Source organism: Dendronephthya gigantea, unplaced genomic scaffold (assembly GCF_004324835.1).
Source record: "Dendronephthya gigantea isolate DGI-Jeju-01 unplaced genomic scaffold, DenGig_1.0 000028F, whole genome shotgun sequence".
Taxonomy (NCBI): domain Eukaryota; kingdom Metazoa; phylum Cnidaria; class Anthozoa; order Malacalcyonacea; family Nephtheidae; genus Dendronephthya; species Dendronephthya gigantea.
Genome location: NW_021163038.1, coordinates 1,097,350 through 1,113,288, shown reverse-complemented (window position 1 = coordinate 1,113,288; position 15,939 = coordinate 1,097,350). Strand labels below are relative to the sequence as shown.

Sequence of the window (15,939 nt, the reverse complement as noted above, 5' to 3'; positions counted from 1 at the left end):
TATGGGGATAGGTTTAAGCCTGTCTAAAATATAAAACGCAGACGGAAGCTTGAGATTTAATGGAACCTCCCACACATGCACTTAAATCGTTTTGCTCATGGGGAATATAGGAGATGAAATTATGAACGTCAATGCCTGAAATTTGTGATCCTGTCTAGGGATAGGTTCAAAAAGTACCATACTATGAAAAGTATAGCCCTACTCGTCTAAAAAATTGGTGTTTTATCAGATCAGTGGTGAGTCTCTGTATTCATACATGTCTCCACCATGAGCCACCCACGATAGAATAAAAGCGAGGCGTATATTACAATATTTAAACGAAATTACAATCTATAAGATTTTAAAAACCTATTTGTTCACTTTCATCCACTACAGATAGACCTTCTTGAAGTCATTATTTCCGAATGTTGCATTGCATTTTGGACATTTTCGTTGCCTTGTGTCATAACGTGTCTTCAAACACTCAAAACAAAAGATATGATAGCATTTGGTTAGGATAGCGTCTTTCTGTCGCGTGTTACAACAAGGACATGTGAGTCTTGCTTTATATTCCTTGATTTCTTCCAGAAGTATTTCATCTGCCGTTCCATAGACGTCCATTTTCTTCTGTTTCTCAAGTTTCCGTTTAAAACTCGAAATCTCCTCCTAAGAGCAGTGGAAATGAAGTTCAAGAAGGCGTTTAGAAAAGGCTTTGCAGGTAAATTCAAAGATAAAATTTAAAAAAAGTAAAGAGGAACCTGCATTCGTCTGCTGCGGAAGATTTCCTCTTCTAAAGATCTTGTTTTGGTTCTCAAAGACTTTTCTGCCTGAAAGGAATTTGATGGTGCATCAGAAAAGGTTGGTTTGTAAACGGTTCTTGAACATGTGTCATTCATCTCTGTGACTGAGGTTTGATTCCTGTAATATGCAGTTGTCTGATTATAATTTCAACTCAGTCACATGTGAGAAGAGTGCTTCAAGCTTGACTCTACCAAACACAGTGGTTAGTACATGTGTCTTTCATCATCTCCGTTACCGAAGCCAGACTCAGGTATTCTTTAGATTACAATACCTCTTGTAACTGCTGCTGAAAGGACTCAATACGAATTTTAAAATCTTGCGCAGTCTGAGCACTTTCAGTAGCCTATAACACCCAGAGAAGAATAACCGATTAAATTCAAGTGTGAATCCATTGAACAACAACAGATAAACCAAGCAATCCATCATATCATAACCTGGACAACACATTACCTTTCTTTTATGAAGATCCATCGCCTGTTGCCGAAGTACAAGCTCTTTGTCAATGGATAACTACAGCAGTGATATGAACAAACATTAGTTGATGTTTTTTTGTTAGAAAAATGGAGTAATAAATAACAAGGAACCAACCAGCGTTGATTGTAGGCTTCTCTCCCGTTCCTCAAGCTTTTTAATGACTTGTTCCTGAGCATCAATATGCGAGTTCAGCGCAGTGATTTGGTCCGCCATTACATCTTTCTCTTCTTTCAGCTGTTTCTGGATCTGATCTCCTTTAATTCGCTAAAATAAACGAATCGTTCCCATTAATTCTCAATAAGTGATTCGCATTCGGGATATCGCATGAAAAATAGTCAGGTTTAAGTGAGTGTTATTGAACAGATAGGAGCGCGGGAGGGGGGGTTAGAGGGAGTTGAGAATTGAGACGGGGGGGATCTTCAGTTTTTCTTACTTCAGAGCGGAAGGGGGGGGGTTAGACGGAGTTGAGAGATGAGACGGGGGGGGGTTCTTTCGTTTTTCTTACTTCAGACATCAGTTTCAAGTTAGCTTCTTCTTTCTCGCGTAATTCTTGCAGAACGCGAATATTTTGCTCCTGCATTTCCTCAAAGGCTTGTCCTGTGAACTCCATTTCTGAAAGCAGCGCGTCTTCTTCCTACAGTGGCGTCATGACGCAATATTTAGCTAGCATGGCTGTCAGGCTGTGTTTCATCAGTTGGGGAGAGCAAACAGAGAGTTTCAAGGTAATGAACGTTGTTCTTGTACCTGTTTTGTGGCTGCTATTTTTCTTTGCAACATCTCGATTGTTTCGTTCGCTGCTTTTAGTCTTTTCAAAGCCAGTTCATCCGCCATGGCCGCTTTGCATTTCTCAATTTCTTGCTTGCCTTCGGCAATCTTTGCGTGAAGTTCTTCAATTTCAGATTTCAGACGTTTCTCGTTTGTTAGCATCTGAGAAAAACAAAACTATGTTGAACCAAAACTATAATACACACCATAAAATAGACACCATCCAGTTCTTATCAGATCCCTTCCCTTCTCATCCCATCCCATCCCACCCCTTCTCATCTCATCCCATCCTATACAATCCCATCCTAATGCCATCTCATCCCTTCCTATCCCATCCCATCCCATACAACTTTAGATCTTAACCTACTTCAAGTTTTTCTCTATTGTCTTTCGAAGCACCTTTATAAACATCCAACATAACTTTCATCTCTTTCTGACTTTCCTGAGATTGTCTAAGGATACAAACACAAATAACAGTGACTCTCAGCCACCATCCTCTCATAGAAATGCCACCTTCACACTCCAGACATACTTTAGTTCAGATTTCAGAGCTTTCAATTCGTCGCTTTCTGTGGGCAATTCACCATCCTCTTGATTTTCCTTCTCCCCAGTCTTTTCCTCCTCAGTTGGGGCAGACCCTGTGGCGTCTGCCGTGGTTTCCTCGGCAACAGGTGTATCAACCACTGGCTTCTTTCCTGAGATTATGTTTTCCAACTCAGCATGCAGCTAACAAGATAAAACTCTAGTTTTCATGACAACCAACAAACCCGTTCCTGTTTAATCCATGTATTTTTATGTAAAACTGTAAGTTAGATCAGAACATTTCATATGACTCACTCTTTTTGTCTCCTCTTCTTCCTTGGCAAGTTTTGTTTTGAAACGTCCAATTTCGACCTTAAGTTGCCTGTTGCTGTTCTGAAAACACAAAATCATTCAGGGTATTGTAAAAAAAATACAAGTGGAAGATTGATATATTTATTAACTCATACTTGTAAGCTCTTTATAATGTTGTCCATTTCTTTAATCATTGGACCTAAAACACAGAAAACACATTTTCCTCTTATCATAATCCCTTAATCCAATCCATAATCATGACCCTAAACTCTAATGCCAATCCTCTGCATGCAGCGGTCTCAATCACAATATAACTGGACTTATTTTCCCCTACCAGTCTGTTCATTTGTTTTCAAATAGTGCTCATATTTCATTCGCAACAACTCATAATCACGACGAACTTGCATCAGAGCATCTTCGACCCGAGCAATCTCTGCTTGGAATTTTTTCTGCACAGCCAAGCTCTCGTTCTGGCGAAAGTAACGAATATCCATTATGTTACTGCAAAATAGCATCACAAATGCTAGAAAACCCATCTCTTACCTCCAACTGCTCAAGTTGAAGAATATGTTGAGTTCTGCTGTTGTTTGCAATCCTTCTAATTTCTTCAAGCTGTTGTCGTGCCTAGGGAAAAATTTTGAAGATCAAGGATTTCTCCTGTAATACTTTTGCCCAACACTTGTACGTTTTTATGCCCAACTTAGGCTCTTCTTAGCCAGAGCGAAAGGAACTTTTGGAAGGGGACCAATAACATATTTCTATCTGCAAAGATGAAGGATATTTTTATAGCAGCCATACCAGATTTAGTTCATTAAAGATGACAGAATATTGAGACTGTAGGGTTCTGTATGGGGCTGACTGAAGAACCACAGATTCTGGAATCTGCAAAGCTTCCATTTTATGCTTTTCAATTTCCTCAAGCGAGCCTTTATAATTTTCTGTCAGTTTCTCCAACTCAACAAGACGTTGTTCAGCCAATAATTTTTGCTCTTCGTAATCGGATTGCATCTTGATGGCCTATGAGATGCAAGGAGATAATGTGAAACAAAATAGTATGAGAGGAAACTAACTTTTCTGGCAAGTTCAGCCACTGGAGTGGAGAGGAATATTCCCACACAAGGATTTCATACCTCTCCTGTGTTCAAAGGCTGTTCCCCTTTGACAGATTTCTCAACGGTAGTACCAGCTGGCAATGTCTTGCATTGCTTCTCGACTTCACTGAGTCTTTTCAGCAACCTTTCAACTCTGTGGTTGCGTTTCTGCAGGTCATATTCTGCCTCCTGTAAGCTTGTGTTCTTCTCTGAGAGTTCATCTTGGGCCATCGCATACTTGTTACGAAGTTCTGCAAACTGAATGACACCAGAGAAAATATCAGTGACCCAGCTGCATACCAACCTAAACTGCTCTATAATTTCTTAACTAAACTTTTCTATCAGTTCTAAACTGTTCTTCCAAGATGTCTATATAAAAATCTGTAACCTTGTACCTCAAGGGAGTTTGTTGAATGCTGTTCTTGAAGAGAGGCCACTAACTTCTGAAGATTTTCACTCTCTTTGATCAACTTATTCATTGTTTCTCTGGTGACCTCTTCTACAGAACCTTCTGTTCAAACCCAGGATAAAACATGTGAGTGTTTACATATGCCACAAAGCAGATCAAGTCTCAACCTACTATGGCTGTTACAAGATATGACCTATGCTGTTACAAGCTACATACCTTCGTTCAGTTGTTGGACTAAATCTTTGTTGTTCTTCTCAGCATTTTTGACAAGCTCTAACAGCTTCGCAATGATATCCCTTGATGCAGATATCTTTTTTGTCAGTTCATCTTCCCTTTCGGCAGGAGTCACTTGTTTCAGATGTTTTATAAATGAAATACTTGTCATCTCATCTAGAACTGAACAGACAAATCAATCCACAAAGGATTTAGTAGCAAAAAGCAGCTATATTATAAAGAATGGATTACTCAAGTATGCATGGCTGTACATCTTACCTAAATCTTGATTTTCTTCACTAGTGGGCTGTTCAAATCTTTCAACCAACAATCTTGTCTCCTCTTCCATCTAAAATAACAATTGCATCACATTTAATGTTTTGGACTAGGAATATAAATAAGAATGAATTGGATACAGTTTGAGTTTGAAATGTATGCAAGCTGCCAGGCATTGGGTGGAATACAAGCACACCAGGGGTGGATCCAGCACTAGTGCACTAATTGCATTACAAAACAAAGTGGTTATTTTTAGCAGTTTTCTTATGTCATGCAAATTAGTGCACTAGTGCTGGATCCACCCGTGAAGCACACAGTGTTAGAGACATGACAATAAAATGTGCTTGTTGGATAGATTGCCAAAGCCTCAGATAAGGCTCTATATTCCAAGTGTAGTAGGTCAAAGCCACAATAACCTGGTTCCAAGCACGGTGTATTACAGACAATAATTCTGTGTTATCTCTTTCTCTCTTCTTGTATTCTTCAATTTGAATCTTCAAGTTCTCCTCCTCAACTTTCATTTCTTCCAGTCGTTCTCCAAGTTTCTTGTTCTGAAACCTCAAAACCTGAATATCCATTTCCTCCTAGAAAACAACCATAGCTACGATATTGACCAGCATTCTTAATATAGTCTTTGTCTTTTCATGTATATCTCCAACATCTATGTTTGCGATCTGCGGATACTATCAATTAACATTGATTATTGACAAATAATGACAATTATTGATTGATTAGTATTTCCTCAATAAATTATCTTGATGACAACAATATTTAATACTGAGTTAAAACTACAATATACAAACCTCAGTGGAGACAGGACCAACATTAACAGGTGGTATAGCCATGAAAGTTTTTTTGTTTGAAGGCTCTCCAGTCGCCTGTTCATCATCGTCTTTTTTCGCTCGTTTCATACTCGTATCTCTAACAAAACCTTTCAGATATTGTCCTTAAGCAATCCCCGCGGCCTCCGAAACAGCTATTTTGTATTTTTGACGGAATTATTTCCAGTAAACTTTATTTCTTCTCACAGAATTTATCAGCTGCTAAATCCTGGATTTCCACATTGGCGGCCATGTTGGATTTCGCCACGCGTTTTGCCACGCGTTTTCCGGGGGGGGGAGTGAAGGCTATTTCGGAATTTCGGTGCCTCATGTCTGGTCGCCATACCTCCGCGTACGAGTTGCAGGCCTGGTAACGAGGTGCTCTGTTCCGGGGGAAGCGACGTTTACAAAGCTTTTCCTAGTTGCTTTCCCCCCTGAAGTCATCAGTGCAAGCACCGAGTTTTACCAAAGTGAAAATAATTTTTATTTTCTATTTCTAAATGCATACAGACATTTTCTTCAACTTTTGATGTCGTTAATCGCACAACCTGACTTCTTACTCGCAATAGACTTCACGGCTAAAAACGCCCAAATTGTCCCTGGTTGTTGAAACAGTTTTGTCCCACACCCCCCTACAAAGATGGTGTCATCAATTTGCAAGAACTTCTTGGAGCTTATAGCAAGTTACCGCAACTTTATAACAGCCATATGCCTTACCATTTAACGGTTAAATTTTGAATCACTCTGTCACGCAAGAAGCTATGACGCGTGCAAACGATTTCCAATTGATGCAGAAATTGAAACCTGCAAATTCTTCCGGAATACTGTAGTAACCTGGTATTTCCTTTGGGAAAAAATGAGCCTTGAAGACAACTCCAATAGTTATGTCGACGAGGAGGAATTAGGATGGCATATCAACGCTGAAAATCATGCAGACTTCGCTTCCAAATTAACAAAGAAGTTGGAAAAACGTTTGGAAGAACACGAACAATGCCATCGAAAAACTCGAAAGGAAAGACACGCAATTATTTCGCAGTGTTTTGAAGAAGTAATCAGAAATAATGGTTGCTTTGGTCCGTTGCTTTCTGAGATTAAAGTTGAATATGAGAAATGCATTAGGGCTGTATTTCAAAGCGAGAGAGATGCAGATTTTCTTCATCGGAACATGACGAGCTGCGCTGCTGGACTCGGAACCATCAAGAATTACAAAGAGCAAATAAGTGATTTGGAAAAGAAATCAAGAATGTTGTTGGAACAGAACGAGATTTTAAGACAAAAATCACGCACGGAAATTGAACCGGTGAGGCCGAAATCAGAGATCGTACTTGAGCAAATCCAGGAATCAATCGCTGCTATCCGTGGCGAAAGTTTTCATAGAAAAACTCCATGGGTTAGGGCAAAAAAGTTCGGGAATTCTCACGTCAAAGTTTTGGAAAGATACACCTCAGATGAGCAAACGGATTTGGAGTTTTTGAATGACGAATTGAGACGCTTAAGAAGAGAAATTATGGAACTAGTGAAATTTTTCGACAAGCGTTTTAAACTAAGGAAAACCAAGGATAAACTTATTGAAAAACTCATGGAAAAAGAGCAGATGAAAATTGATCTGAAGGAACACGGTGATTATTTATGTGTTAAATTGTGTAAGTGTTTCGCTGAATTCAACTGTCCTGACACTGATAACTTTAGGAAATGCGTTGAAGACGAAACTTCTGAGATTGGAGGAAAGACTTAAAGAGGAAAGAAAGCAAAGAGATTTGGTCATGGCCAAAAAACCGAAAACCATTGCGGAGTTGATTTTGCTCGCATTGAAACACGGCGAAACTGAAGATGACTTCATCGATAGCATCGAAGGTAATAGGGTGGTGTTGGGAAAGGATAAAGCAGGATAAGTTGGAATAGCGTAGGGCTGTTTAGGATAGGTTATGATAGAGTATGGTAAGTTAAGATAGAGGAGGATGACGCAGGCAGAATAGATGAAGCAAAAGAGACGAGATCACATTCACAACTTTATTTCCCAACAGAGGAGCTGACAGCGTCCGAGTCAAGCGAGGAAGAGGATAACGCGGGTGAACAGGAACAAGAAGAGATGGTGGAGTACATGGATAAGTTCGAACAACTTTTCACAAGCGGTTGCTACGAGGAGGCTGCTACAGTTGCAGCGACATCACCACAGGATATCCTCCGTACAGCCCAGACGTTTGAACGATTCAAAGAAGAACCAACCCAGCCTGGCGAGACATCACCTCTGCTGAACTACTGCGAGGCTGTGATTGCCAACAGCAGCAATCCTGGTCAGAAGGGACTGAATGCAGCGGAATCTATGGACGCGGTGATCCGAGCTTTTGAAGAGAACCGACGAGATTTGGTAGTTCATTGGTTATCTCAAGAGAAGTTAAAGCACTCGGACATGCTTGGGGACAGCATTGTAGCATTCTGCAGCTGTGGACAGCAGGTCTGCCATTGTGGGTGGCACACTCTAGCTGAGATGGTGTATAGGCACACAAAGGCTCACGGTAAGGTCGTAGCTTGTCTGTGTCGCCAGGGAAGGCTGAATATGGCGGTGGATCACGCCAGGAAGGTCGCGAAGTTTCGAAGAACCGACTTCATGCACACTCTCGAACAGTACCCGAGTTTCGCGCATGCGCAGGTCCTGCTTCTCGTGGGCGATGGCTACTTGTCGTCTCCGTTATGTCGCGAGGAGTGCATAGCGTCGCTGGTGCGTGCGTGTCGACCACGTGACGCAGCGAGGCTGCTCTCGAGTGCGCATGACCGTATCCAATGCGCCAAGATTGTTCCGTATGTTTGCGCGGAGCAAGAGGAAGCGTGGGTCGAATTTCACGACGTGTTGGTTGGGCAAGGTTTCGCGACTGCCGCGTGGGATGTCGTCAGCGCGTGGATCCTCGCTGATGTGTTTTCAACAGCGATGTTTAAAATTGGGCTGTAAATAACAGATTGTGTTTGAACTGATAGAGTTTAGTCTTTTACGATACTATACGTAATGCAAGATAACGCGATCACAAATATAATTACATGTCGCATGAAATGAAGGTCTTTAATAGTTCTCCTTCCTAGCTATTTGCGACTGCAAACCATATCAGAGCGTATTTATCTCGGTACAGCATTCACATGGGCTATATTGACAGGTTCGAGACAAGCAACACCCAACAGAAAATATAAAATATATACACAAACAGAAAAATTTCCTCATGGGAGGGATTTAGCTGGAAAACAACCCACCCTAGCAATTTAACCTTTGGGATTTCAACTTCGTAGGAATGCAGTATTTCCCTCCAGTCCATATGGGTAAAAAGTTGTGACCCAGGATTTTTATACATGCTCAAAGTGATAAACTGCTTTTTGTCAAGGCAGTTGGATATATGCAGTGGCTCGCGATATGTACATTGTATGTTATACGGGTTTTAACCTTCTCCACACCGATACTACATTGCTATCGGCAACAGCGACAACGTAGTCCATATTTGAACTCGAACACACATGATTGAAGGTCTTTACCGTCCCATTGCCGCAAGCTAACTTCTATAGGAAACAGACGAGAAACCGTATTATTTAACCTGAGGACATCGAGCCCTACGATACTGTTTTGACCATGGTTATACCTGTGTTTCCTTGAGTTCCTCGAGCTTCCTTCCTTGTCTAGACTCGCAAAAACATCTGTTTACATCGTAAATCCACACGCATCCTAAATCGTCCCCGGCAATTAAAATATCACAATCTATGGGGAAAAAAAGAACAGTTAAAAAGGGCATAATAATAGTACTTTTCAGGAGCGTAGTTCATACAAAGTTATTTTACTAAGTGTCGAGCTTTCCTTTGTTTACCTGCGCGGAAGTTGAACTTGATAAAAGGAGTATCTGTGAGTTTCCAGGGCAAGCGAAATGCTGGCGATGCATCATTCTAGAGATGAAAAGATCACAATTCATAGAGCTGGGGTCGGTTGTATCAAGGCCGTTTAGCTTAAACGGTGGATAAGTCCAAAATAGAAAGCAAGTCTATCGTTTTATTCAAGAAGCAAACTAAATGTTTTTAACCATAATACAAAGATACTGTTTACAACTACATATTCAGTGCATAATATTCAAGTTGACTCATTCAAGAGAGAACTAAGAGTGTCATTTAATTTTGACTTATCCACCGTTTAAGCTAAACGGGCTTGATACAACCGGCCCCTGTAAACGTACAACTAATTTGTTGCCCGAGGCCCCAGTTATAGGGCATTAAATTCGTAAGGTCAAGAAGATACATTTGACCTCTTCAGAGTGCGTGTGACGTACAGAGCTGTTGCCAGGGATGAAAACAAGAACCTCAAATATAAAAAGCTGAAACTCATCTATCGTAAGTTCAATGCAATACCTTTTGAAAGCTAGATTCAGAATAATACAACATGATACACGATTCTTTCACCCTTTTTGTCGCTACATACAAGATAATAAAGAAATTTAAAGAATGAATATTACATCAAAAGCCACGCGCAACAATAAAACGCGTTTGTAAAGGAAAAGTACACGTTCCACGTACCAATTATATGGTCGCTCAAACACTTCACACAATCCAGTGGCACTTTTTTCTTCCCGGGAAAATTTAGTTCGTATAACGGTAGCTCACTAGAAACACAAAAACAAGTCTTAAACGCTGAAAAGTATTCAAACATTTTCACTTATATTTTTTGTGTTACAGTAAACTATATTTTCCGTGCCAGGCAGATGTAATTAAAATTTAAAACCAAAGTTGTCGTCCCCCATACCTTTTCTTATTAGCGCAAGCGACGATAGACCACACAGTGCACCCCCTGTCTCCTCCACCGACCAAAACCTCACCATGTCGCGGTATAGTGAGGGACCTTAGAATGCCTTGCGTTTTTATTTTCATCAATATCCTTAACACAATCAAAGAAAAACTCGTTCAGCGCGGAATATGATCGTTATACTGCATGCGTTGGGCCATTCTTTGTGCATAAACTCTCTCGGTAGTCAAAACTCAGCAAGAAATAAACTTACGTTGTTTTGGGGTTACTTTTTGTTGAAGTAGACAACCCCAATTCACATAAAACTATTTGATTATCATCACCAGCGCCTTTAATAACAAAGCAATTGTAAAAAGTCTAAGCAAATCGTACACAATACGACATCAAAAAAAGTGTATTGCAGGATGAAACCAATGCATACTTACTAAACAACCACGTTGGTTCAGTTGGATGAAAGTGCAAACTCTCAATGGCACCTTCATGTGCCTCAATACTATCATAACAAACTAAATCTTCTGGTTGTATTATCCGGATATCACATTGTTTGCCGCCAATAGCTAAAGCAGTTCTATATGCGACACCTGTGCCCTCATTTATAGGAAATACAGTCCATGCAAGACAGTAAAACACATCTCCTGGCTGCTTGTATTTTTTAGACACTTCTCCTGTTTTGCACTCAATGAAACACACTGCATCACCCCCGCATGTTGCACAAAGTGTTGTTGTTTTCTCTAGAAAAGATTATTGCTTTCAAGTTTCAACACATTAAATAAACCTTTTTAAAATTAAAAATCTACAATATTTCGTTGTACAACTGCCAAAATATTCAGCAAAATTTGTCCACACATCATGACTAACCTGGGTTCATTGGATCTGGTTGAAATTCACAGGCCCACACTTGCGTTCGTCTGTCGTTTGGATCATTGTTTAGTGAGTGAGTTTGTAGAAGTTGAGAAAGTACATATTCCGATTGAGTGTAGTTAACTCCAAGCCTCTGAAATCAATGATTAATTGCTCAGCTTCGATCAGAGCTGCTTCGATACTCAAACTTGACTATTAATTTTTTCACTGTTAAAAACAGAAATCTCAGTACCTTAGACTTAAACTGGGGTTTATAACCTTGTGATTGAAACACACCTTCATCAGCATCTACAAAATATGGAATAGCATATGCATTTATGACAGATTTATGCTGATATTAGTATGCAAATATCAGCCAAGGTATGCCAAATAAAGTATTTTTACTTGACGTATATGGTGTTAATACCTGGGGAGGATCTCATTACTTTTGCAGGCCTTAAATCTATCGCTTTTTCTTGTCTTCGTTTCTGAGCATATTCTTGTCCAAGTAATGTTAACTAAAGAAACCAAATACACAAAATGAATGTAGTATTTTGCAGGATGAATACAGCTTTTTATTTATCTGGAAATAAGATTATAGTTAACACAATGAAACAATTTAAATTATTAAGTAACTGATAATCTACCTTAAATTCTCTATATTTCCTCAGAGCAGCTGGACCAATGACAACTTCAGCCTGAAAATAGTTCAAGGCCTGATTATTCGTTCTGCATCAAAGTGCAATATACATATTTCTCTATAATCCACAACTTACTTGTAAAGATTGGACAAAGTCATTTGCCAAGTCTTTTCTGTATTCCTCATCTTCGGACTTTCTATATGCTTCTTCAAATAGGACATTCCAAAGTTCAGTAACCTGTAGGAATAAAGCAACCCTTCTTTGTATCCTCAAAGAGTACAAACAGTAAGAATAAAGCAAGCACTCTTCTTTGATGTTGATGAAAATCACCAAACCTTTTCAGACAAAGCTCCATCAAACTTCTTGACAGCTTCCCTCATCACCGATACATCCTTATCCTCAAGCACTTTAAGTTTTGGCAAAAGTGATACCAGCTTATAACGATCTGCGACCTCAAGTGACACATTGTCCGACACATTAACTTGCTCCAAATTCGGAAACAAAACAAAGTCATCAACCGAATCCAAATTATTGGAAGCACAATTTAATTCCTTTAAAGAGTTTAAAGTAAATCCTTCTAGCTTTAAACCAGATAGTTTATTTTTGGACACATCCAGGACTTGAAGATTTGTCAATTTTTTCAAAACATCAGAATTCACAGATACAAGGTTTAATCCTGAGAGGCTAAACATGAAACAATAAATTTCATATGTAACTTCAAATCATCAAAAATTATTCTAAATCGAAATCTGATCCTAAGCTGTTTATCTAATGCGGAATCTAATCTTAAAACTAATCTTCATTTTAATTTTAATCTAGCTTTTAATCCATTTCTAAGCAAATCCACGATCTACCAGTTAAAAACTCAGGTGCACAAAAATTGTTTATAGATTTTGGGTGTGGTGTTTATTTTGATCAATAATGGGGACATTTGACCCCAAAACAAATCAACAATGTACCTGCAAAAACCTGACCAAGACTTCATTAGTATCACTATTCAATATCGGGCCGATTTTGTTAAAAAAACCCTTTCTATTTACTCGTTTCCTTAAAAAACTGGCCATCATAAATACATACAAGCAATTCAACAATATATAAAGATATTAATCAAGTAGGTATAATCATTATTTACCTCAGTTGTTGAATTTCATCCAGACTTTTACAGCCAGTAATTTCAAGAATTTCTAATTCTCCAATCACCGATTTACCGATCGTTTGCCCCATTGTTCAAAAAGGCAGTTTGAAAACGATTTTTAACATTTTTATTATTATATTTTGCACGTGTTTTGATCTCTTCTTCTCAGAAGCGAAGGAAGAACGCTATTCCGATTCGTATTTTGATGCAGGCTGCCAAAATTGCCGGTAATTGCTCGGCAGATTACTAATTTTGCATAGTTTGGATTTAGCTGAGGCTTAGATTAAGATTGGATTTAAACGGATTTGGATTACGGAGTAAAAGTACGTCTTTTGGCTTTTACTGGTGTTATCGAAGCCAAACAAGATGGATGATTGTGCTTGTTCAGGAATAAGACGTTGTTTACTTTGTGAAGACAAAAAGGACTTTATCAACGCGTTTAATACAGACGCAAGTCATAAAAACAAGATCAAAACTTTGATGTTTTGTATTAAATGTCAGGAATTGTGTTCAACAGCTGTGTTACAAGATGATTATTTAGGCAAGTCTGAAGAAACTTGCTCAAAACATGATTGCATATTTCAGATTATGGTATCTGGGATAACAGTTATTGAGGATTTTATTACAAAAAGTGAAGAGGAGTTTATGGTGGAAGAGATTGAAAAGTTTCCGTGGAGGGTTTCACAGTCAGGAAGACAAAAACAGGTAGGAGGGGGGACTCTACCTCTGCAAAGGCCTTGGGAAAAGGTTGAACTCTACCCCTGCATGATATATCACTGACAAACCCTGGATAGACCCTGATAGGAGGGAAAGTGCCGGGTAGTCTTCTAATTCAAGTATTCATTTTCTGTAGGATTTTGGTCCTAAAGTTAATTTCAAGAAAAAGAAGCTTAAAACTGGCAACTTCACTGGTCTTCCAAGTTTTATACAATTCATTGTCAAAAGAATCCACAAAGATATTCTTCAACTTCATGATTTTCATCCCATTGAATTATGTAATCTTGACTATAGTCCGGAACGTGGGGCAGCTATTGACCCTCACATCGATGACACATGGCTTTGGGGCGAACGTCTTGTTACAATCAATTTACTGTCTGACACAGTTCTTACATTGACAAATTTGGAAAAATTGTATGAAATCAGAATACCTATGCCGAGATATTCGCTGGTGATTCTCCAGGGTGATGCAAGACATGTGTGGATGCATGGGATCAAACGAGAGGATATTAAATCACGAAGGATTGCTATCACCTTGAGGGAGCTCTCAGCAGAGTTTCTCTCTGGGGAAGGGTATACAAGAACTGGAAAACCACTGCTAGAGTTAGCTGAATCTTATAATGGATTGCCAACATCCACATAATTAATGAACTAGAACTACAATGAGTTATTCTTTATTTTATATGTAGGCAGATATTTCAAAATACATGTACTTATACAATAGCATCAATGATTATTCAATATTATCTAATTCAATTCTTCAATCAATTTTTTACCAGATTTCCCCATTCTTGACTTTTGTATCTTCAAGTTCTCTTCTTGAAGTTGCTTCACTTCTAAGGTCATTGCCTCTTTTATGACAGGAAGAAAAGGAATCAATGTCATACATTCGTCTTTATTTTCACGAAACCAACTTAACATAAACAGGACCTTTTTCTTCACAAGCCAAAGCGTCTTTGCACGATCTTTTGACTCACCAGCATTCTTGGTAATTTTAATAGCACTTGCAATTGATCTGTGAAGATCTGATAAGGCTGCTTCTACGTAGTTGATTTCTGAATTGTTCTCTCTTAGAAGCAAAGAAATATCATCAATGATTGATAGAGAAAACTCCTCAGATGTAAACAGCTCTTTGTGTTGCTGGATGGCTTCAACGGCACTCCTTAATGCATTGTCTAAGCTGGAACAATTTACAGTATGATACAATACTGCTGAGAGCTTCCAGATCTTGTCAATAGCTTCTAGTATGAATTCATGATGACAACCATTGTAATATCTACAGACATAGACATAGCTATAGAGAATGTTGATGAGATTATACTTTGTCTGAGCACTTGGTAGTTTGGACTTGATCAATGTAGATAAATGAGGGATATTTTTTAGCAGTTTTGGTTTGGTATCATCCCCGGACATCTCACTTTTGAATGTCTCATGGTGGCTAAAAACAAATGAAACATTAAATGAAATATTATCAACATGTATCCACACTAAACTAAAGACACTTGAGCTCCCTAATAATCCATGAAGGTACCCATGTACAACATACATCATTGATTACGAACCTTGTATCTGCTGCTTTCCACCAAGGTACCCATGAATCAATAAGTGACCCAATATATCCATCATCAACTGCTCTTTGAAATTCCCTCTTCTCCTCCTGTGTCAACTTTTCCCATATTTTTTCAGTATCCAGGTCCAAGTTCAGACCTTCTAGCCTTTCCTCCAAATCTTCACCCAAATTTAACTCATCTTCAGGTAAACTTTCCTCTTTCTCTTCTGCCTCAAAGCGTTTCAACATCTCCATCATTTTTCGTTTCTCTTGTTCGTCCACTGTGTCTCCTTGAAGCGCACTCATTACGCACTTCTTGTAAAAGTTTTCAGAACACTCGACATGTTTTCTGCTTCTGTAGCACTCAACTGAACAATATTTCACATTACATCGAGGGCAGGTGTATTTAGAAGGATTTTTAAGACACAATTGACAACCAGAAGCGTCTGAAAATGCAGGAGTTTCATCTTCCATCTCTTCTGAATCCTGGATTTGCACCACATTGGCGGCCATATTGCTGGTATAGTACTCCAGACAAATATATAGCTCAGTGACCAGGTGTCGCACCAACTTTATTCCCCCCCCTTGTCCACAATGAAAGTACAATAGAAAACAGGGGGGAATCCTCC

At 39.1% G+C, this 15,939-nt stretch overlaps 5 protein-coding genes across 5 annotated transcripts; 2 read left to right on the top strand and 3 right to left on the bottom strand.

Moving 5' to 3' along the window:
• Positions 1-226: 226 nt before the first annotated feature.
• LOC114523814 (E3 ubiquitin-protein ligase BRE1B-like) lies at positions 227-5,915 on the bottom strand. The gene is made up of 20 exons (XM_028544847.1): positions 5,646-5,915; positions 5,259-5,426; positions 4,846-4,915; positions 4,570-4,749; positions 4,340-4,455; positions 3,984-4,202; positions 3,652-3,870; positions 3,397-3,477; positions 3,188-3,323; positions 3,009-3,052; positions 2,857-2,934; positions 2,552-2,745; positions 2,387-2,471; positions 1,999-2,181; positions 1,760-1,888; positions 1,369-1,518; positions 1,231-1,290; positions 1,052-1,123; positions 738-806; positions 227-645 (listed from the first exon to the last, which is right to left on the bottom strand). Exons 1-20 carry the CDS (start codon positions 5,751-5,753, stop codon positions 370-372), a joined length of 2,637 nt encoding a protein of 878 aa, XP_028400648.1. The 5' UTR covers positions 5,754-5,915; the 3' UTR covers positions 227-369.
• A 561-nt stretch (positions 5,916-6,476) lies between these two features.
• On the top strand, positions 6,477-8,702 carry LOC114523775 (clathrin heavy chain linker domain-containing protein 1-like). The gene is made up of 3 exons (XM_028544807.1): positions 6,477-7,282; positions 7,353-7,517; positions 7,688-8,702. The coding sequence occupies exons 1-3, from the start codon at positions 6,520-6,522 to the stop codon at positions 8,608-8,610; spliced, it is 1,851 nt and encodes a 616-aa protein (XP_028400608.1). The 5' UTR covers positions 6,477-6,519; the 3' UTR covers positions 8,611-8,702.
• Positions 8,677-13,215, bottom strand: LOC114523836 (leucine-rich repeat and WD repeat-containing protein 1-like). Its single transcript, XM_028544873.1, has 15 exons — positions 13,042-13,215; positions 12,245-12,593; positions 12,045-12,146; positions 11,916-11,966; positions 11,696-11,786; positions 11,522-11,577; positions 11,287-11,422; positions 10,854-11,159; positions 10,682-10,757; positions 10,429-10,560; positions 10,203-10,288; positions 10,038-10,099; positions 9,506-9,581; positions 9,284-9,399; positions 8,677-9,203 (listed from the first exon to the last, which is right to left on the bottom strand). The coding sequence occupies exons 1-15, from the start codon at positions 13,131-13,133 to the stop codon at positions 9,075-9,077; spliced, it is 1,860 nt and encodes a 619-aa protein (XP_028400674.1). The 5' UTR covers positions 13,134-13,215; the 3' UTR covers positions 8,677-9,074.
• Positions 13,216-13,386: 171 nt separating this feature from the next.
• Positions 13,387-14,480, top strand: LOC114523655 (alpha-ketoglutarate-dependent dioxygenase alkB homolog 4-like). Its single transcript, XM_028544645.1, has 2 exons — positions 13,387-13,749; positions 13,898-14,480. The coding sequence occupies exons 1-2, from the start codon at positions 13,411-13,413 to the stop codon at positions 14,402-14,404; spliced, it is 846 nt and encodes a 281-aa protein (XP_028400446.1). The 5' UTR covers positions 13,387-13,410; the 3' UTR covers positions 14,405-14,480.
• Positions 14,450-15,820, bottom strand: LOC114523654 (zinc finger HIT domain-containing protein 2-like). Its single transcript, XM_028544643.1, has 2 exons — positions 15,324-15,820; positions 14,450-15,199 (listed from the first exon to the last, which is right to left on the bottom strand). Exons 1-2 carry the CDS (start codon positions 15,782-15,784, stop codon positions 14,509-14,511), a joined length of 1,152 nt encoding a protein of 383 aa, XP_028400444.1. The 5' UTR covers positions 15,785-15,820; the 3' UTR covers positions 14,450-14,508.
• Positions 15,821-15,939: the final 119 nt, after the last annotated feature.